The 22783-nt window shown below is 37.4% G+C and overlaps 1 protein-coding gene across 3 annotated transcripts in view; it reads left to right on the top strand.

The window, feature by feature from the left end:
* Positions 1-22783, top strand: part of fbln7 (fibulin 7) — a 49270-nt gene that overhangs the window by 2989 nt on the left and 23498 nt on the right. For all 3 annotated transcript variants that reach the window (XM_001918937.9, XM_009307592.5, XM_009307593.5), the window contains exons 2-3: positions 2358-2520; positions 15329-15505. In XM_001918937.9, the coding sequence (XP_001918972.3) occupies positions 2358-2520; positions 15329-15505 (340 nt within the window). The remainder of the gene's footprint in view (positions 1-2357; positions 2521-15328; positions 15506-22783) is intronic.

The following is a 22783-nucleotide window of genomic DNA, read 5'->3' as shown; positions in this document are numbered from 1 at the left end:
TTTACAACTGTGCCTTATAGAAGAGCAATGGATAACTTACAAGCCGTTAGTTAACAAGTTGTAAATGACTTCTTAACTGTATTTTAATGATTTATAACTATACCTCATAAATTATTAAAATATCATGAACAAGCTGTTAGTAAATGACTTAATAAAGACTTGTTAAGTATCAGTTATGGTGTGTTTATGTTATTGGGATGTTATTCTAAAGTTGCAGCTATTTTTCATTTATTAACTTTTAGTAAATGAGGAATAGTTGCAACTTTAGAATAACCTCCCAATAACATGCTTAAGCTAATAACTAACACTTAACTATTATATTTGCTCACACTTTACAGACGAGAGTTGTTTATCGTTTGTTAACCATCTACTAATATCAGAGAATCTTTGTAGAACTGCAAATGGATGAAATAAGTTCAAGCTACAGAAGTTTGATGTAATATTTAAAATATAAAATGTTTGTTTCTAAACCTTGTTCGACTTATCGGCTTTTCTGTGTGCTGTGTTTTACCAAAGAAACTCCACAGATTAAATGTTAAACGTTGTGTTTAATGTATAGAAACACACATACTGAGCCATCACATGGCAGTACAACAGTATGCAAGAATACAAACCCATGATATGCAACATGAAAACAAAATAAATAAAAATGTAAAATTACACCAGTGGTCTATTAAAAAAGTTTCACTGGTGTTATTAAATGGTGAACAACTGATCTGTAAAGTGTGAGCAAATATAATAGTTAAGTGTTAGTTATTAGCTTGAGCATGTTATTGGGATGTTATTCTAAAGTTTCAACTATTCCTCATTTACTAACAGTTAATAAATGAAGAATAGCTGCAACTTTAGAATAACGTCCCAATAACATATATACACTATTAACTGATACTTAACAAGCCTTTATTAAGTTATTTACTAACAGCTTGTTCATGATCTATTACTAATTGATTAGGTATAGTTATAAATCATTAAAATACAGTAAAGAAGTCATTTACAACTTGTTAACTAACGGCTTGTAAGTTATCTATTAGCCATCTATAAGGCACAGTTTTTAATAATTAACAAACTATTAACTTTTATTTAACAAGTCATTTATAACTTGTTAACTAACAGTTTATTAATGGTCTATTAACTAGTTATAACGAATAGTTATTCTAAAGTGTTACCAAATATTATTATTTTTAACTTAAAGTCATCATTTTAAAGTCATCATTCTTATGATATGTAAAGACATGATGATATACAGTTTAAGTCAAAATTATTCACCCTCACGAGAATTTTTTCTCACATAACAGAGCAAGGAATTGTTCACAGTATTTCCTATAATATTTTTTCTTCTGGGAATGAACCGCCAACTATTCCAACATATGTTTTACACAGTGGATGCCCTTCCAGCTGCAACCCAGTACTGGGAAACACCCATATACACTCATTCACACACACACATACACTACGACTAATTTAGTTTATTTAATTCACCTATAGTGCATGTATTTGGACTGTGGGGGGAAACTAGAGCACCCGGAGGAAACCCACATCTCACCGAAAGAACATGCAAATTCAACAGAAATGCCAACTGACCCAGCCAGGATTTGAACCAGCGACCTTCTTGCTGTGAGGCGACAATGCTAACCACCAAGCCACCATGTCACCTATATTATATTATATTATATTATATTATATTATTCATTAATTCATTAATTCTCTTGTCGGCTTAGTCCCTTAATTAATCCGGGGTCGCCACAGCGGAATGAACCGCCAACTTATCCAGCAAGTTTTTACACAGCGGATGCCCTTCCAGCCGCAACCCATCTCTGGGAAACATCCACACACACATTCACACACACACTAATACACTACGGACAATTTAGCCTACCCAATTCACCTGTACCGTATGTCTTTGGACTGTGAGGGAAACCGGAGCACCCAGAGGAAACCCACTCGAAGGCAGGGAGAACATGCAAACTCCACACAGAAACACCAACTGAGCCAAGGTTCGAACCAGAGACCCAGCGACCTTCTTGCTGTGAGGCGACAGCACTACCTACTGCGCCACTGCCTCGCCTATTATCACTATTATTTTATTATTATTATTATTATTAATTGCATTTTAAAATTTTTATTATTATTATTATTATTAATATTATTATCTGGTCTTAAGAAGCCTTGAATTTGAGTGTAAAAAATGTGTAGTAAGCACCCCTCTATAATTTAACGGGAATGCTCCGAGCGATCGTATTCGATGCCCAATACCTCCTCCATATGAGCAAATCTGTAATTTCAGGATAACTGCTTGCCATCAAATTGAAACCATGTGCTCGGGATACTTGCTTAACTCTTGCGCCTTTATGCCTTAGGGTTGTATGGATAAGCAGAGAGTGATGGGAATACTGCGTCAGATGGAGAAGTTTCTGAAAGGACAGGAGATACGATTCACAGAAGGACTGCGGATTATGAAATCCAAGCTCACCAACCTTCAAAACTCAGTGTCCAAGTTCCCGCAAGCAGACCAGTCCTTGTGTAAGTGGCACAACAATGCATGATGTGTTTTTACTTCTTCCTTAAATGCACGTGTTTATTGGTTTTGAGCAGGTGTGTGATGTCATCTGGGCATCTGGAGTTGTTGGCGTCTCCGTGCTCGACTGGAGGTCACTGTAAAACACACATCAAAGCTCTATATTAAGCACTATATAAGCCTTTAGAAATTTTTTTTTGTTTTGTTTTGTTTAAACAACAACTTTACTAAAACATTAAAAGAAAAAAACATGACAGTTTTTGCTCACAAAAAAAAAATGTTTAGTATAAATGTTACGTTTTTAAGTTGTTAAATAATTAAATGGATAAAACGTAACAATCAGTGAGTCTACTGATGCCAGATGAATAAGGAGAAAACACAACCGCTTGTTAAGTGAAACAAAAAGTAAGTATTTATTAAACAGAGAATGTCAAACAATGAATAGGAAACGTAATGTAAATGTAACTTTAAATAATTGAATTAAATAAAGAAACGAGGAGTGTTGCCAAAACAAAGAAATAAACATAACAAAATGAACTAACTAAACCCCAACCCACTAAACTGACTAACCAAAGAAAAAAACAGACACAAAAACGTAATGTTCAGCACGTAGCTTAACTAAACTTCATGACTTCCAAACATAATTACATACGTGGCAACGCCTCCTTTAACTAACTAACTAACACATAGATATTCTAAGCTGCTCACATTACTAGAATTCTCGTAAAGTACACACTGTTAGCTGTTAGCAAAACGAGATCTTATATAATCCAATTCTCATAAAGATCGTTCAAATTCTCACTAGACAATAAACTGATCTGCACAAGTTTATCTAATAAATCAATCTCTCAATAAAGAGAAAACTAGAACACAGCAATTGCAATAAAACTAAGCGAAGCGAACAAGTGAACAGGCCGCCCGACACAAGTGAGGAGACTGGCAGTAAGCCAAGCGCTCCTCTAGAACAGCGCAAGCGTATGGCTTTTATACTGTGCGGACCCAATCCTTATTGGCGCGCCGATTAAGTGACGATGGTGATTAACAGCTCACTCGACCAATGGTTGCACACCTGAAACAGGACAGGATCCACAACAAAAGAGAGAGAGAAGAGAACGCAAAACAAAAAACAACAAAACACCACAAAACATACGTGAAATATAACAATAAAATTAAACACTTTAACAGCTTCAAGAAAAACTAAGACCAGCCCCCTAAAAACAGTAGTTCACTAAAGCTAAAACCACACTGAAAAACAATTGGTTCATTGTAAATTGTTGCAAATATTTTATAAAAGCTGAATTTAAACAAATAGATTGAGTTCAGCATTGCTAAATTTAAAAGGCACCTAGGTTACCCCTTTTTTCAGATTTATTATGAATCTTTTGTGTCTCAAGAATGTGTCTGTAAAGTTTCAGCTCAAAACACCCATCAGATATTTTATTATACCTTTTTTAAGATTCTGTTTTATACATTTTTGCACTGGTTGGCGGTTTTGTTTTACTGCGCCTCTAAGGCTAGTCCTCCCCGCCCACCATTTCTACGTGCCTTTCTGCGTGCCTGAATCTCCTCCCTTAGCTGCGTCAGACAACAGACAGACTAAAGCCTGATTTATACTTCTGCGTCAAGTAAATGCACGCGCGTGGCTGTGCATTTATACTTCTGCACGCTGTCTCTGTTGGTCTGCATTAACACTTCCGAAACTCTAGTTGGCAGTGAGGTGTAAATGTTCCTCTGTGTCGAGTTTCTTTGCTGCAGTTTTGCGTTTCCTGAACACTTCCGGGATTTACAAGTGGCTCAAACTCGCTCATTTTGAGGCAGGAACCGGCGGACGTGCAACAACTTTAACTATGAGGTAAACACAAAACAAAACTTTCCATCCGGAGCTCCTTCATGGGACTCCACACTCCACGCTCCATCAGGCTCGCACCATTCACGCGGCTCTCTGTCCCGCCCAGACTCGTCAGCGTTACCAAGCCGACCAATCACAGAGCTTGCGCTACGCGTCGTTGCGACGTGTAGTTACATTTTTTGAGAGGTGCACGTCAGCGACGCCGCCGGCCACGTCGAAGGGCTATGCGTCAGCGCCGTAGCATACGTAGTATAAATCAGCCTTTAGAGGAAGCAGATCTCACGTAGCGTTTGTGAGAAATACTACAGTAAGAACTTTCCCAATGATTATTTGTTGCATTTGTTGTGTTAAGTTACAACGATGAGTCACACACAATATTGTTACAAAGTTCACAGATACACACACATACATACACAGCGCAGACACGACACGCACATACACACAAACAGCGCGTGATTAGCTTTGCACTCTTTTTGCACGCAAATGTGACAGGATACAGGTTAATCTCATCTGCTTTGTGGATATGTTAATGTACAAAATAAACCTGATTTAACGTCCACAAACCGGGATTGAAGCGTCTTTTATAATTGTTCTGACACGCGGCTGTGTTGATGAAGCAAATCTAAAGTAAATGGCTGTACTTCATTACACACGTGCGCTGTTTTAAAACATTTTAAACTTGTAAAACTCACTCTTAATCACATTTGATGATGATTGATGATCCTGGCGAACTGAACAGACCTTTTATTCCCGGTTGCTTTGCGCTCCTCTTCTCTTGTTGACATGATTATACACGTGACTACCGGGACATGATAATACGCAGCTGTCAATCAATATTGGTGGGTGGGGGGACCACGCTTCTACGTCAAGTTGAACTTCAAGGTCTGAATACCGCTCCAATTGGTCTACCGTTTTTATGTTGTTAAATTGGAAAAAAAGGAGTGTGTGTGTTTATATCACCCCAATATGACCGCCTATACACTATACCTACACACATGTCTGTTCAAACAGCTTGAAAAGTAGATTTTCCTATAATTTTTTTGTTTAAACTGTTTACAACCACTTACCTTAATTTTTTTTTTAATCCAATGAAGCTATTTTTTTCAGTGTAGTAAAACAAAACAAGCGAAATAAAATTATGGAAAAAAAAGAAAAAAGATCATAACAATGAAACTTCTGAAAGTTGTTCATTGAAAAGCATTGAAAATTATTTACATTCATTTATTCATATTCCTTAGGCTTAGTCTCTTATTTATCAGTGGTCATCACCACAGTGGTCAACCACTAAGCCAAGGGAAAATGAATGAATGAATGAAATCCATATTTAAAACTTTTAAAATTGATTTTGTAAGTGTTTTTAGACAGTATTTTACCAAAGCAAACCCTTTAAATGTTATTGTTTGTCTGAATAAATGGATACTAATTCTAATAATTGAGGCTTTTATTTGTAATCAGTCTTTTAATCGTTCACATGAGTTTCCTCTGGATGCTCCGGTTTTCCCCAAAGGCATGGGCTGCGTCCGCATACTTTCATGCTATATAGTGCGCTTAAATCAGTATGCGAGCCAAGTAGTATGTCTAAATTCTTAGAATTTGAAAATCAGTATGCGAGAAGTACCCGGATGACTTACAAATTCCAGCGAGATTCTGGAGTGTGCATCCCATGCACGCTGCCCTATCCCATAATGCCCCGCGAGAGAATTCATGAATGGAAGTGAAGGGACGCAACTGATGCAGGTAGGTCACGTGACCATGATAAAATGGCGGATGTAGTACGTCCGAGTTCCCTTCATACTTTTCACATTCATACTGTATAGAACGCACTTTTCTAAAGGCCGAGCAGTAAGTTTAAATTCAAATGCAGTACCTACTGAGTTGTAGGCGGTTACGGACGCAGCCATGTGGTACAGGTGAATTGGGTAAGCTAAATTGTCCATAGTGTATGAGTGTGTATAAGTGTGTATGGATGTTTCCCAGAGATGGGTTGCAGCTGGAAGGGCATCCGCTGCCTAGAACATATGCTGGAAAGGTTGGCGGTTCATTCTGCTGTGGCGACCCCTGATTAATAAAGGGACTATGCCAAAAAGAAAATGAATGAATTCAGTTCAGTTCACCTTTATTTGCATAGTGCTTTTACAATGTAAATTGTGTCAAAGCAGCTTAACATAGAAGATCATAGTGAATTGAAACAGTGCCTGTTTAGTTTTCAGTGTTTAAGTTCAGTTCAGTTAAGTTCAGTTCAGTTTGGTTTAATAATCACTACTGAGAGTTCAAACACTGAAGAGCAAATCCATCGATGCTCAGCTCTACAGATCCCGAACCATGCAAGCCAGTGGCGACAGCAGCGAGGAAAAAAGTTCACCAATTGGCGAAAGTGAATAATTATAAAACCTCAAGAGAAACCAGGCTCAGTAGGGCCCGACTATTTCTCCTAAGGCCAAACGTCTTGTGCAGAGCTGCAGTCTATGCGCCGGAGGCTGGAGAATGAATCTTTTAAAGAGCCCATATTATGGGTTGTTGAAAATTCCCCTCCATGTAGTGTGTAACACAGCTCAAAGTGAAGTGAAGTATCCAGCTAAGGCTTAAATCTGTTAGTGTATAGTGTTTAAAACTGTTGATTCATCTATAAAAGAGTCGACTCATAGTGCTTCAAACGAGTCGCCTTGATACCGAGTCATTAGGTGTTTCGCCATGACGTACGAACGAAACCAAGTTATTCACGTGCACGCGCAAACCCGGGAGATTTCAAACCTGAGGCCCCGCCCTCTGACGCAGAAACCCAGACACACACACACCCACAAACACACACACAAACATGCCGGTCGATTGAAGTCACACTGCAGATGGATATATTGAGTCTCTACCCAATGAAACCTCAGCATTATAGCCAAGCAGTTGGAAACTACTGGAAACTACATGCTACAAAGAATACTTCATCTGCGTTTGTTAAAGGAAAGATCAGTAAAGAGTAACTTACTGATGGACGTCAGGATGGATTTTTCTTCCTCCATTTCTCAAGTGTAAGTACGTGCGGTTAAAGTTGCCTCGTTTACTCTAGCTTGCAAATGTATTTAGTTGTGATTTGTTACTTGTAACCGCGTGTACTGTATCAGGTTAACTGGCTATATTCTCTTATCGCGTGCAAAGTCGTGACGTGACGCGTGCTGCTTTGTTAACGGAGCTCCGTGGACGAGGAGTAGTGTGTGTGTCTGTGTGTGCGTGTGCCCGCGCTGTCGTCCGGAGGTGTGTGTGTTTGTGTGTGTGCGCGCGCGTGCGTTGTCGTCCGGAGCAGGGTTAAGTGCGTGTGTGTGTGTGTCTGTGAAAAGAGCAGAGTGAGAAGCTAGGAGATCTCCTCAACTGTTTTTGGAGTTTTTGCTCAATAAAATAGTTAGTCGTCTGAATTTTCAAGTCCATAGTCTGTATTTACATTGACCCACTGGCAGCTAAAATCCACGCCTACACTATCGAGCGTGTATGAACTGTGATTACTTTTATATTGCTGATTAGCTGTTGGGCATTTCACTCTCTGACTGAAGGCAGTCGACCAATCGCAACAGACTGTCATTGGTCCAATCAGCGCAGATTAGCTTCGCGCTAAGGAGGGGTTTGGGAACAAATGAATCACTGGACGATTCATACAGGAGTCGCTGGGATAATTAGGTAAAAATAAATGCAGATTATAAGGCCACGAAAGTGTTTTTTGACCTTGCATGCATATTAAACTGTTGTTGGAGACCCTAACAACCAAGATATGACCCTATTTCATGTATAATATGGGCTCTTTAATCAGGAATAAGACCGAAGGTTCTTGACTTCCTCGTATATTGGCACTCCTCAGAATGGCTTAGTTGAATTTAAAAAAAAAAGTGTTTTGGAAAGTAAGTCTTGCATAAAGGATTTATTAATTCTAGTAAACGAGTTGAAATTCCAACAAGTCAAAGATTCGCTGGAAATCTATAATTATTTTCCAAGCCTGAAATGACTTCCTTCCTTCAGATGAGGGTCTGGCTGCATTTCTCTCAGTGCTCTCTGGATGAAGTGAACGGTCGGATGTTGTGTTTTTTGGCCCTAGGGTCTGTGCAATTCATGATTTTGCTAAATGAATGGTGGTGAAGAGTTACTTTGGCGTTTGTAGCAGGATAAATCCTAGAGGAAGAAAAATACTCATCATCATCTACTGTACATGAAAGAGCTGATGTGACAGAATTGTGCATTTCTCTTTTTTTCCTTTTCTCTATTCTTCTTGCAGAATAGCGGTCAGGTCACTACGTGATGCTGGTAGAGGAAAACGTTTCCTACAAAAACAGCCCAAAATGGCTCAATAATATTTAGGTCAGGTGACTGTGCAGGCCAAGAAAAATGTTCAATTTCACTTTCATGTTCATCAAACCATCTGCCAACAATATTGTTGTGTGTATTGGTGCATTATCATCCTCAAACATCTACAATGTTTGACTCATCACATGGTCACATGGTCCTCCAGAATGTTTTGGTAGCCCTTGGCAGTGATGTGCCCATTTAGCACAAGTATTGGGCCTATAGGGAATTGCAGCCCAAACCATCACTGATCCCCGCCCCCATGCTTCACGCTGGGCATGCAGCAGTCAGGGTTGTAGGGCAGCTGGCTTCTTTGGGGCTTCTCCACACCATAACTCTCCCTGATGTAGGAAAGACAGTGAAGGTGGACTCAAAGAACAACATATGTTTTACATTGTCCACCATTAAAACCGACGTTTGGCATTTGCACAAGTGAGCAAAGGTTTGGCTACAGCAGCCCGGTCATGTATATTGATTCTGTGGAGCTCCCGACCAACAGTTTTGGTGGAAACAGGAGAGTTGAGGTGCAAAATTAATGCAGTTTTTTTGGATACAGTCGGAGTTAGCATCAGGACATCGCTTTCAGACGGCTTTCTCTAGTGTCTAGAGGTACTCCTGTTGGATGTGGTTCTTTGTTTTAGTGGTTTGCTGATATTATTCTGGATACCGCAGCTCTTGATAATCACAAAGACTTGCTGTCTTGGTCACAGATGCTCCTGCGAGACACACATCAACAATTTGACCTCTTTTGAACTCTGATATGTCACCTATAATGTTGTTTGCACTGTTATATTTTAAACAAATACTAATTAAACCTTTACACTTTGCTCTTACTGCTGGAATGTGCAGTCAATGCAGATTTTCCCACTCGGCCTCCAACACTATATATATATATATATATATATATATATATATATATATATATATATATATATATCTTTATATTTGTCTATGTGTATTAGTTGTTGCAGGTCCTCAGGTTATTAAACTAAATAAAAACTATTTAAGTTAAATGCTTAAATTTTTAATCAATCTATCTGTTTGTTTATTTAATTAGCTATCTACATTATTCTTCAAAGTATTTGATTTTAGTTGGCCCTAATAAACTTACCTGAAATATAAAGATTTTGATGGCTTGATAGTTGTTGCAGAAGCACTTTGATGTACAAACATTATTTAATTTATCCGCGTCTTTGTTAATTTATTTGACACAAGTCATGATAGCAAACAGCAGCAGGATCAATTTGTCAGTGGCGTAGCGCAAAATGCTGAGGCCCCCCTGCAGGGATCACTGACGCGCCCCCAGTTGAAGGGGGGGAGGGGGCAACGCGGGGAAGCGATCACAAATTGAGGAGCGGGTAAAGGAGGCGGGGTGGAGCGACAACGCGGGGAAGCCTTCACAAACTGAGGAGCGATCACAAACCGAAAGTGGCGAGAGCGTCAAAGTAGCCAGAAGTCATTCATTTTTAGCTAGAACCGGTGGCGAGAAACAGCGCGGCGTGTCTTCTCCTGTGTGGGCGTCGAGGAGAGTTGAAATCAAGTCAACTTTATGGTATGAGCTATGATGCGGTTCGGCGGCAAGCAATCAGAATAAAGCAGTCGACCGCTTGAGAGGAGTTCAGAGAAAACAGACCTGTTAACTTTGGTTCCGACCACAGTTGTTCCCAAGAGTTGGATTATTGTGGTTGCTGGATTTTCAATTATTGAAAATCGCGACGACGTGGGGCCCCCTAATCACACGGGCCCGTCCGCTACGCCACTGTATGTATGTAAATATATATATATATATATATATATATATATATATATATATATATATATATATATATATATATATATATATATATATATATATACATACATACATACATACAAGCATACATATTTGAATGTTAGTTAAAATGTGTCATTTTTATATGTATTTTGCACATTTTTATCAGTGTTCTTTATATTTGTCTATGTGTATTAGTTGTTGCAGGTCCTCAGGTTATTAAACTAAATAAAAACTATTTAAGTTAAATGCTTAAATTCTTAATCAATCTATCTGTTTGTTTATTTAATTAGCTATCTACATTATTCTTCAATGTATTTGATTTTAGTATGCCCTTATAAACTTACCTGAAATATAAAGATTTTGATGGCTTGATAGTTGTTGCAGAAGTACTTTGATGTACAATAATTATTTAATTTATCCGCGTATTTGTTCATTTATTTGACACAAGTCATGATAGCAAACAGCAGCAGGATCAAATTCATTTCAAAACAAAACCACCATGCGAGCCTTGTTTTTCTGCCTATTCTAAAAGCCATTATGTGAGTGTTCGTGAGCTGTGTGTATGAAATGAGGCATTTCCCGTGCATCTTTCCCATGACGGCTCCCATATTCAGTAACACGTGTCTGCCTTTAGGCCAAATATCCCAGCATTAGCATTGTGCTTTCTGTCCCTTATGTAACCCTTTACTACACTAGTTATGTTTTCATGCTAAGATGAGAATTAGACTTTTTTATAAAAAATTATTTTGCTATTTTTTTTTTTTTTTTGCAAAACTAGAATATCACATTAAACATTTTTAATATCCTTTCCATTTAATCGAGTCAAAGAGAACAAAATCCAACCCAGGCTCATTGTTGATATGTACCCAGATCTACATTCTTGAGGAAACTAAAGTATGTAACCGGAGGTATCTCTCTGCTCTCAGTTTTTGTTTTTGCTAATCCACCAGAGGCCGTCTTGTATGCTTTTTGATGATCTTAAATTTCTCTCGCTCGTCCCTTTTCCTTGTAAATCCACCATAGATACTTCAGCCAATCAGGGGTGCGTATCCCAAAACTATCGTTAGCCAACTAAGGTCGCAAGTTCCGTTGTTACAAACATAGTTCGTTGATTTAGTGTTTCCCAAATTCATCGTTCCAACGAACATTCGCAAACTACGTCGCAAGCTTGTGCACTTGCAACTACACCTCTGGAGCTGTAGTTAGAAGCATAGTTCCTGGCTGTGTTCTATTTACAGTTATCCCCCCTATGCCCTATTCATTTAGAACATTCTAACATTTACACATGTAATTATTTTTTCAAAAAGCATTAAGGTCATCTCTCTTAGATGTAATTTGCTTTCTAAGTATTTTTACAGTTCAGTTTTAGCGATCTTCATGTTTACAATTGCGCTTCCTTCGCAGTGCACTTTGAAAACATTGATGTCATTTTGAACACAGCCGTGTCTTATGACGAAAAATATAGGTGCCCTATTATTTTAAAGTGGAATCTGTCACATCTCCAAAGCTTATTAAAACAAAAAAAAAACAGCATGCATTAATGCTTTTAATTTATAGCAGGTTATTTATAAAGTATCTGTACTGTGTATGATTTGGGGCTGTTTCTGCAGTGGTTTGCCTGTTTAAAATTGTGAAAGTAAACTTTAAAAAAAAAAAAATAAATAAGTAAACAACATTTATTCATTCATTTTCTTGTCGGCTTAGTCCTTTTATTACTCCTGGGTCACTACAGTGGAATGAACCACCAACTTATCCAGCATGTTTTTTTTTTTTTTTTACGCAGCGGATGCCCTTCCAGCCGCAACCCATATCTGGGAACCATCCACACGCACTCATTCACACACACATTCATACACTACGGACAATTTAGCTTACCCAATTCACCTGTATCGCATGTCTTTGGACTGTGTGGGAAACCGGAGCACCCAGAGGAAACCCCCGTGAAAGCAGTGAGAACATGCAAACTCCACACAGAAACGGCAACTGAGCCGAGGCTAGAACAAGCGACCCAGCGACCTTCTTGCTGTGAGGCGACAGCACTACCTACTAAACCAACTTATCCAGCTTATTAACAATATCCTACTTAATAATAATCATCATCATCATCATCATCAATATTATTATTAAAGTATTTTTCCTAATAAATAATAAATATTAAATTTTATTGCTTAATAAATAGCCTCAATATTTATTTATTTATTTATATGATTTATATATGAGATTAGAATACGTGTTAGCTTTTGTAAGTGATTTTATGTTCATTTAGAATAGACTTTGGAATATTCTCAATAATACTTGTAAAGGAATAACAGGTCCTGTATGTGCCATTTACATATATTTTAATTAATATGGAAAGCGAGTGCATGGCTGTTTCTCAATATCAAGTGCGCAAAGTTCAGACTTGCATACATTGGAAGTTCAGACTTGACAGAACAAACTACCAAGAACTCGAGGACACAAGTCGGGTACTTTTTTAAATGTAATGGCAGTGTACTTTATAACGTCACCTCACAATGGATTCATTGGTTTTACTGTACATGAATAATAAATTGATTTAATTATATAAAGCACTTTCCCAGAGATGGGTTGCAGCTGTAAGGGCATCCGCTGCGTAAAAACTTGCTGGATAAGTTGGTGGTTTATTCCGCTGTGGCAACCCCGGATTAATACAGGGACTAAGCCGACAAGAAAAGGAATATATAAAGCACGACCCTGTAATTAATATCATATTAATATTATAAACCTACATTTTTGATTTAAGAAAATATAAACAAATCCATGTAAATGTGAAGTAAAATGTGTTATTATACACAGACACGTGTCATTGTTTATCAGATTTAATAAACTACAATAGTAATCACACAAGAATATACACAATAAAAAATAAAGATTACGTCAAACAATTTGGTAAACAAAGAGAAACCTCACGGTAACATAATTAAAGACAATTATAAAAGGTAACAAAATAATACTGCCAAAATAATACACCAGAGAACAAATAATAGATTTATAAGACCAAAAACTGTCCGTTAGATTTACACAAGATGAATTAAATATGATGTTTTAACTACAATGGAGTGATGAGATCCACAGATGGACTGGCCGAAGTAAAGCTGCTCTCGGAGGGGGAGGTGATGACGGAGCTCCCGCTGGCAGGCTGGGAGTCAGAGTCCGCAAAAGCTGAGGCACATCGTCATGTTTGTGAATAAACTGCCGATTCGAGTTTAAAACAACTACATTCTCGCCTGAAAAACTGTTAAAACTTTTTTTTGACACAGTAAAGGAGTATTTTTAAAACCGTGCGGGTTTTCTCCTCCACAATTAGCGATTGCTGGTTTAGCTGCAGTGCATTCTGGGATACCTGAGCTTCGCAAGTTCGCACAAGTCACCTCTCAATGCATCTTGGCCAAAGGGGCAGAGCAAGTACACATCCGTAAATTTTATCTGTACTTGGCAAGATGTGAACTTTGAATTGGAACAGTACTTTGGCGACAGTTGATGACGTTTCACAAGGACACAAGAACCCAAGTACAGACAAGAATGCAAAAGTTAAAGATAAATATTTTCTAATAAATCTGTTTATTTTACTAGCAAATTTTTTTATACATAAATGCAAATTTTTGTCTGTAAAGCCCCTTTTTCTTATTTTTTGTAAAGATTTGAAATATTATTCAAATACAATCTCTACCTCCAGCAATGTTAAAGCTTTAAAATCCGTAACACTATGTGAATCTTACAATATTCTCTCTTTTTTATAATAGATGACTGTATTGTATGTGATCTTGTAAACATCACTGTGACCTTGCTTTAAATTTAAAGTGCTTTTTGTAATTTATATTCCCCCTGGCATATTCTTTAGTTTGTCATTTTGTTTTGTTCTGTTCTCTACCCTTGTTGTTAAAGGTTTTGTACCTTTTCTGTATATTTTTGTATTCTTGTTGAACGCTTTAATAAAAAAAAAAAAAAAAAAAAAAAAAAACAGACAAGAATGCATATTGAGAAACAGCCCATGTTTTTGTTTTTACCAAAACTAATATTGGATTTTTGGGGTGTGTGTGCGTGTAAAACAATATAATATAACAATAACAATATAATTAGCAATTTCAAAAATAAAATAGAGTTTTCTGCATTAGGATAAGATAGTTGTGGGCCTTTTTTCTTTTATGATAAATGACTTGCAGCTTAGAAGACGAAATACAATTAACGTGCGGTTGTATTTGGAGGCACGGGACCAGCCCTGTGCAGAGACTATCCAAGGGGCATGTGCAGGATAAAATGTTTTGAAGAGCGATGGTGGGTGGTGGGGGGTGGCTGCGGTACTTCAGATCATTTTGGAAGAGCACTTTCTATCCAAGATTAAAAAGGGCATGTGCACTGCACAGGTTGAGCTCTATGTGCGCACGTGCCTGCATGAGACGCTCTTTGGGAGCGCAGACAGATGCTCAAGACAGTTTTGAAGAGAATAATAATAATACTGCACCACTGGGGTGACAGACTTTGGCTGAGGGATTTTGGAAACGACATTTCAGATGTTTTAAAATGTGCTCGCTCTGCTAATTTGTCTAGTCATGCCATCTTCACACTTTTATCCACACAAACTGTTAAAACTAAATCTGGTAATACTAAATCACATGACTTTTTTTTAATGCTCGTGCTGAAATTGATGTGTTCATACAGTAATTTATGCACATTGTCTTCTTAGGAGATAAAAGGTTTATTCCACTCGTACAGGTTTTAGGTGTATTTTCAAAATGTATGTGCATCTTGGCATTTCCGTTTCATGCAGTATTCCAAAATGTTCTTAAAATTAGGTGGACGGAAACATACTATAGCTACTGACATTTATTACCGTATGTCTCTTTATTTCCTCCAGCTCAGTCCTCTTGTCCTCCTCTGGTGGCCCCAGCCAACGGGAGGAAGTTCGGCTCCAAGTATCTGCTGGGTCATGAAGTGCATTTTACGTGTTCGCAGGGCTTCCGTCTGGTGGGGCCGGTGACACGCGTGTGCCAGGAGAACGGCACCTGGAGTGGAGCCACTGCCAGCTGTAAAGGTCAGAAATCTTAAGAGTTAAAATCTACACTACATGACAAAATCTTGTAGCCTAAACAAGTTTTAGAAGCAGTAAATAATAACTCGACTTCTAGTTGATCATTTGGTATTAGAAGTGGCTTACAGTATATGCAAGGCAAAGGCCTCTAGATACAATATTGGTATACACACAACATGATTTCATTTTTTTAATTTTTTTTTTTTTTATTGAGATATTCATTGCATTGCATTGCACAGCATTACAGCAAAGATTACAACATCTCTAGTTTTTTTTTTTTTTTGCAAAAAAAAATTCAACAAATTAAATAACACACATATTAAAAATAAATAAATAAATAAATAAATAAATAAATAAGGGCGAAGAAGTGGCGCAGTAGGTAGTGCTGTCACCACACAGCAAGAAGGTCGCTGGTTCGAGCCTCGTTTCTTTGTGAAGTTTGCATGTTCTCCCTGCGTTCGCGTGGGTTTCCTCTGGGTGCTCTGGTTTTCCCCACAGTCCAAAGACGTGTGGTACAGGTGAATTGGGTAGGCTAAATTGTCCATAGTGTGTGTGTGGATGTTTCCCAGAGATGGGTTGTGGCTGGAAGGGCATCCGCTGCGTAAAAACTTGCTGGATAAGTTGGCGATTCATTCCGCTGTGGCGACCCCGGATTAATAAAGGGACTAAGCCGACAAGAAAATGAATGAATGAATAAATAAATAAAAAATAAGTAATTTGTATAAACCCAGAATATAATTTTCAAAAAATACAAAATGTCTAAGCCCTAAAACCCACTCCAGCCCTGAGACTAAAGCTTATGATGTTCTGTTGGTGTGATTTTCACCATCTGGGTTTTTAACCTACGCTTCCAAGAGGAGGAGACCAAATCTTGTCAATTTTTTTCAATTTCTTTGCCATTAGAAATCTGATCCTTTCCAAATATGCTAATTTAGTTAATTCGTCCAGCCAAGATTTAAATGATGGTGATTCTGTTGATTTCCAAAACCTTAGCACCAGCTTCTTTGCCACAATAATGCTGTTAGACAGCAGTTTTAATGAGAATCCTGGAGTGATCTTGTTTTGTCTGAAATTCCGAATATGACCAAAAGTGGATCGAAAACTAATTCACAATGTCAAATTTTAGATAGTTTTAAATATTTCAGCCCAGAATGGGATCAGTTTAGAACACAGAGCATAACTATGTAAGGGAGTGGCTAAGTCTTGCATTTATCACAGAAGGGAGAGGTATCAGGAAAAGGTGTAATTTTACCTTGGTATAATGGAGCCGGTATATAATTTTAAACTGAATGAGACGGTGTCTGGAGTTAACAGAACAAGAATGGATTCCCTCTAACGCATCAGCCCACAGCTCCAGACTTATCTTATCTCCCAGTTCCTGCTCCCATTGGGATTTTAGGCTCTCCATAAGAGGCAATTTCTTTGATAACAGTGAGTTGTAAATGACTGAGATTGCATGGCAGACCTCACCTCCAAACCCTAATAGGTCATTCAGTCCAACTTGATTGACCCCCTTTAAACAGGGTACATATTTTCTTTACATAATCCCTAATCTGCAAATATCTGAAGAAATGACACAACATGATCTCTAAATTATGATCAGAGAAATCATGATCAGTTCAGTTTATGAAATCTCCACATTCAGACACAATTTTCATTCATTCATTCAAACAATCATTTAATCATGCGTATGTAACGGAGGCCAGCTAGTAAGTGCTGTGCAGGTAAACCTCACTCCTCTGACCTCTACAGGTGCTCTAGCGACAGATGCTAGAGGCCATGGTCTTTAGCCTCCTTGGAAGAGCAACCGACTCCCATACGGAAAGTTGCCGGTTCGATTCTAGCTCAGAGCGGGTTGGGTGGCGTAGGACTGGCGGGGTTACACTCAGTCCCTTTATTCATCAGGGGTTGCACAGCAAAATGAACCGCCAACTTATCCAGCACATGTTTTACACAGCGGATGCCCTTTCAGCCGCAACCCAGTACTGGGAAATTTCCACACACTCTCACATTCACACACATACACTATGGGCAATTTAGTTTATCCAATTCACCTATAGCGCATGTGTTAGGACTGTGGGGGAAACCAGAGCACCCAGAGGAAACTTACGCCAACACAAGGAGAACATGCAAACTCCACACAGAGCTGCCAACTGACCCAGCCGGGACTTGAACCAGCGACCTTCTTGCCCAGAAACAATTTTAATATATATGTATATATATATATATATATATATATATATATATATATATATATATATATATATATATATATATATACATACATATATATATATACATACATATATATATATATATACATATATATATATACATATATATATATACATACATATATATATATATTTATTTATTTATTTATTTATATATATATATATATATATATATATATATATATATATATATATATATATATATATATATATATATATATATATATAAATATATATATATATATATATATATATATATATATATATATATATTTTTTTTTTTTTTTTGTAAACCCCAGCAACAAAGTATTATTTCGAGGTATTACTTGGATTAAAAAGTGTCATGTATCATCATCATCTTACAGTACACCCCACAGATTCCCTGCTATGTGCCGCCATGTAACTCTATCTGTGTTATTGAGCAGAATTCCTGGAGTTTGATTGAAATCTCATTGAGAGATAGAGACACTAGAGAGATATCAGAGCTGCTGAAAGAAAGTGACTGTGAACGACTTACACAGCGGCGTGAAAGAGGCCATTCTTCATTTCTGAGCCGCACTGAATGAAGCTCCAGCTAAACAAGCATTAAATGTCCCGAAACGCTGCAAAACACCTGTACTCGCATTCCTGAATCTGCTGTCTTATTACAGGCTTCAGGTCTGAGCTGAACATGACACTGTAAAAAAAAAAAAAAAAAAAAAAATATATATATATATATATATATATATATATATATATATATATATATATATACCTGTGTTTGTGTGTGTGTGTGTGTGTGTGTGTGTTTGTGTGTGTATCCTCCTGAGACCCGAAGACATTTATTTTATTTATTTTTTTCTGTGATTTTTTATATCCTTTGGGCTTAAAAAAAAATCTACAATTTAGAGTTTTACATTTTGTTTTTATTTTTAATTTTACAGCATGTCCACTGCAGTGGACCACAGGACCATTTTAGTTCGAAACGACGCCACTCAGACAACAAAATTGTACAGGATATAGCTGTAAAGGGATATTAATCTAATAGTAATGTAACAAAAACAAAACAAAAGCCATTTTTGCTTTTGTATTAAAATTCCTGAAACAGTTTAGTCTGAAAGAGAGCCGAACTAAAAAACAAAAAAAGTGATGTTAATCCAAAACAAATTTAACATAAAAGTGATTTAAAACTGATTGTCATTCTCTAAATGTCAGACGCTAAGTCAGAGTCTCCCTCAACTATCTTATGAAGAATCCTCTCTACTTCAGTTCTGCCCCCTACAACAGGCAGTCATTAATTACATTAAGATGGTCCTGGTGTCCACTATAGTGGACATTTAAAAAATGATGTCATTTTAAAACACAAACAAGTTAACAGCTTTGAAAGCTAAATGTATTGTTCCTTACACTTTAAAAACACATATATGTAATAATAATAGTAAAAAAAATATTTAAAAAGCTAAATTTTACATACCTCTATCCTTCCCATAAATGTGCTTTTTTGTATTACGGCCATTTTGGATGCAGTGTAAAGAAGTGGTTTCTAGCATGCCAGCCAATCAAATGACATATCACTAAAAAGCCCAGGATGCCCTCTAATCAGTACAACAGGACTTGACAGAGAAGCTCAAAAAAAAAAAAAAAAAAAATTTTATTAATGAAAACGCAATGTCCACTATAGAGGACACAAGTCAATGGGCGGGGTCTCAGGAGGATATATATATATATATATATATATATATATATATATATATATATATATATATATATATATATATATATATATATATATATATATATATTTTTTTTTTTAATTAGTAATATATTTATTTATTTATTTATATTTATATAAATACATACACACACACACATATATGTGTGTGTATGAACGGTTCAGATGCAAAACCCTCTAAATCCATCAGACCTCTTTTCTTGTAAATGAGCGTTTTCTATCAGGCTCCTATAATTAGGTTTAGAAGTTTCATTTTATGTGTAATGATAAGGTTATTAGCTAGTAAATAAAATACCTTTTTGTGTCACTTTAGACAATTCTTTGGTTTTTAACAGGGTAAATTTTCTTTTGCGTCAAAACCAGCGAAATCAACAACTGCTTTTTATTATTATTATTATTTTAAAAAAAAAAAACCTCTAAATCCACCTATTGGGACAATACAGTGTAATTACTTGAAAATGAAGATGCCGTTAGAAATAATTTTACCAAACAAAAACACATTAGACAAACCACCTGAAATAAAAAATACATCTCTCAAGTAGGTGGCGGTTCATTCCTCTGTGATAAACCAGGGAAAAAGCAGAAAGAAAATGAATGAAATCTTGTCAAGTAAATGAATTAATCAATAACATTAAAATTAATTAAATCTGAAAAATCTGTTGTCTATTTTTGATATTTGGGATTTAGATTTAATGAATTTCTCCTTGTCTCATACCATTGTTATCAAAACTTATCTTTCAGATATTTTTGTTTTGTTTTATTTTTATGTTTGTATAATTTGGGTATTTACCAAAATCTAGTTCAGTTAAAAAAAACACCTCACATGTTCAATACTCATTTTCCCTGCTGTATATAAAATTCCCAGACTTGAAGAAATTTACTGATAATCCAGAAATTCCATTTGACCTTTGGGAGCCCTGCTTAAACTAGAGTGCAACCCAAACCTTGTATAAAATGACAGTGTGTTAGACTGCTCGTCTGTGTGTGTGTGTGTTCAGAGTTTCTCATTAAGCAGCTTCAGGTCCGACAGCACAACTATGTAAAGCATGCTATTGATGATCTGCTTTAATACGGCGGAGCGGCACATTCCAGTGGGTACAGTGAGCCAGAGCGCAGTCAACGGGCCGAGTGTTTGAGTGAAGGCCAGAACACACACCGTAATGTCTACAGTCCTGCTATTTCCAGAGTCCTGCTTCCGAAAGTGCCCTGGAAAAACATCACTGTTCATAGAGAGTTCTGAAATAGTTCGAGGACTGAAGTGAACCTTTTACATCTGCAAATTCCCCAGCTTAAAGCCTCAAGTGAATGAAAATAAACAGGATCACGAGCACCTTCGTCAATGAAAAATTCTTTCAGATGCAAAGTCAAAACATTTGATTGCAAATCTATTTCTGCTTATATTTTTGCCTTTAGTTTAAGTAACAATTCACTTCTGGCTTATTACTTGCCTACTATTAAGATGTTAACAGTTTATTAATACTTTAAAAGTATGATCTACATCACAGGTGTCAAACTCGGTTCCAAAAGGGCCGCAGCTCTGCACAGTTTAGTTCCAACCCTAATTAAACACACCTGATCAAACTACTTGAGTCCTTCAGGCTTGTTTGAAACCTACAGGTAAGTGTGTTGGAGCAGGGTTGGAACTAAACTGTGCAGGGCTTTGGCCCTTCAGGAATTGAGTTTGACACCCCTGATCTACATCCATGATTCTACCCATTACCTAAACCCAACTACCTTACTATCTATTAATATGCAGCTAATTAGTAGTTTACTGAGCTAAAAGTATTCATCACTATGGTCATGAGCTTTGGGTCATGATCGAAAGGACAAGATCGATCTTAAACGCATGCACCAGAAATGATCCCCTATGGGGACTGCACGCTTTCCCAACGTACTGTCGTATTTAAATTCATAGTATTATCTAGATGCTTTGCAGCTCCCGAAAAATACATCTAAATCTGTAAATCTTCGATTGAAGTGGGATAAGTAAGGGCCAGGCGACACGTTAGAAGACCGTGCCTCTGGTGATGCTGGTGCGCTCACGCTCTCTTTTGCCAGGCAAACCTCTCATCGGGGGCGAAGGTAAGGTTTGATCATTATGCCGTTTTCCCGACATTTCCCCATAGTGGAAGTTTTTCCACATAGCATTGAAGTTCCCCTCCCGAAGGGAAACGCTCCGGTTACTAAGGTAACCCTCGTTCCCTGAGGGGGGAACGGAAATGCTATGTTTCATAATGATCGCCCCTTAGCTGTGGGTTTAAGTCTCTTCAGCTAAAAAATGATGCCTCACCTTGCTCTCGCTGTGCTCATAGATATATACATTAGATGTTGCCTACCCTGTTGTTGTCTATTGGAAGGAATGCGTCAATAGAGCTGCCATTTTGGAACAGGGTAGCGCTCCTTTGAAATGAATGTGGGACCAAGTTACAGTGGAGGACTGTGGCCATCCAAAGCCAGAGATATACACATATATCTATGATCCGGAGTTTTCCTGGATGTTAGTATGCAATTTTTTTTAAATTACGAAAATTATAATTTTACATCACTTTTCTACATTGATGGATCAGTGACCGCACTGGCATTCCTGACAAAAAGCTTGTGTTTGTGTGTACAGAAATGTACTATCCACCCTCGCTGTTAAATTTGATCTAATCATGTCCTGAAACACACCTCCTCTCCTGCTTTCACTGCTCATACTGATGGAGGGAGCGACTCGTTTGTGAATGAATCTCCGTTATAAACGACTCGTTTACTAGCCGACAATAATACAAGTTTCTGGCAGCGCAGCATCTCGTTGTCATGTTTATTTTGCATTGTTTGCTGATTTTATTCAACAAAACTAGCATAAGCCTAGTGTTTAGTGCGAGTGATGCTACTTATGGTGAATGCAGTGACCGTATTATCATCAATAACGTTACCTGATTAGCACAAAAGTTCAGAACATACAAAAACGTATGTTTAACCTTAATCTTACCTATGAAATGTTCTGCCTTTGTGCTTTGTTTTCTTTGTTTGCTCGTTACTACACCCGTAGTCAGCGCTAAAGTCCCGCATCTTCACGTAATAACACTGTCTTGACTAGTGCGGTTGAATAACATTTGTCCTAGGAGCACTGTACCAATGTCGCGGAGCTATAGACGCATGCTCAGGGTCCCTATGCGACATCTAGAGTATATATATCTATGTTGCTGTGCTTACATTGCCAAATTGATTGCAACGAGCATCAGCTGCGCATGCTGCCAACTCATTGGCATTTCATTGGCCCATTTACATACTCTTTCAGACGATTCGCTTTCTGAACGAAATCCCCATAGTGGAAGTTTTTCCACATGGCAA

The sequence above is a fragment of the Danio rerio genome, chromosome 13, assembly GCF_049306965.1.
Source record: "Danio rerio strain Tuebingen ecotype United States chromosome 13, GRCz12tu, whole genome shotgun sequence".
NCBI classification, from domain to species: Eukaryota; Metazoa; Chordata; class Actinopteri; order Cypriniformes; family Danionidae; genus Danio; species Danio rerio.
Note: the sequence above shows the minus strand (reverse complement) of the source record. Positions and strands in the feature narration are given on the sequence as shown.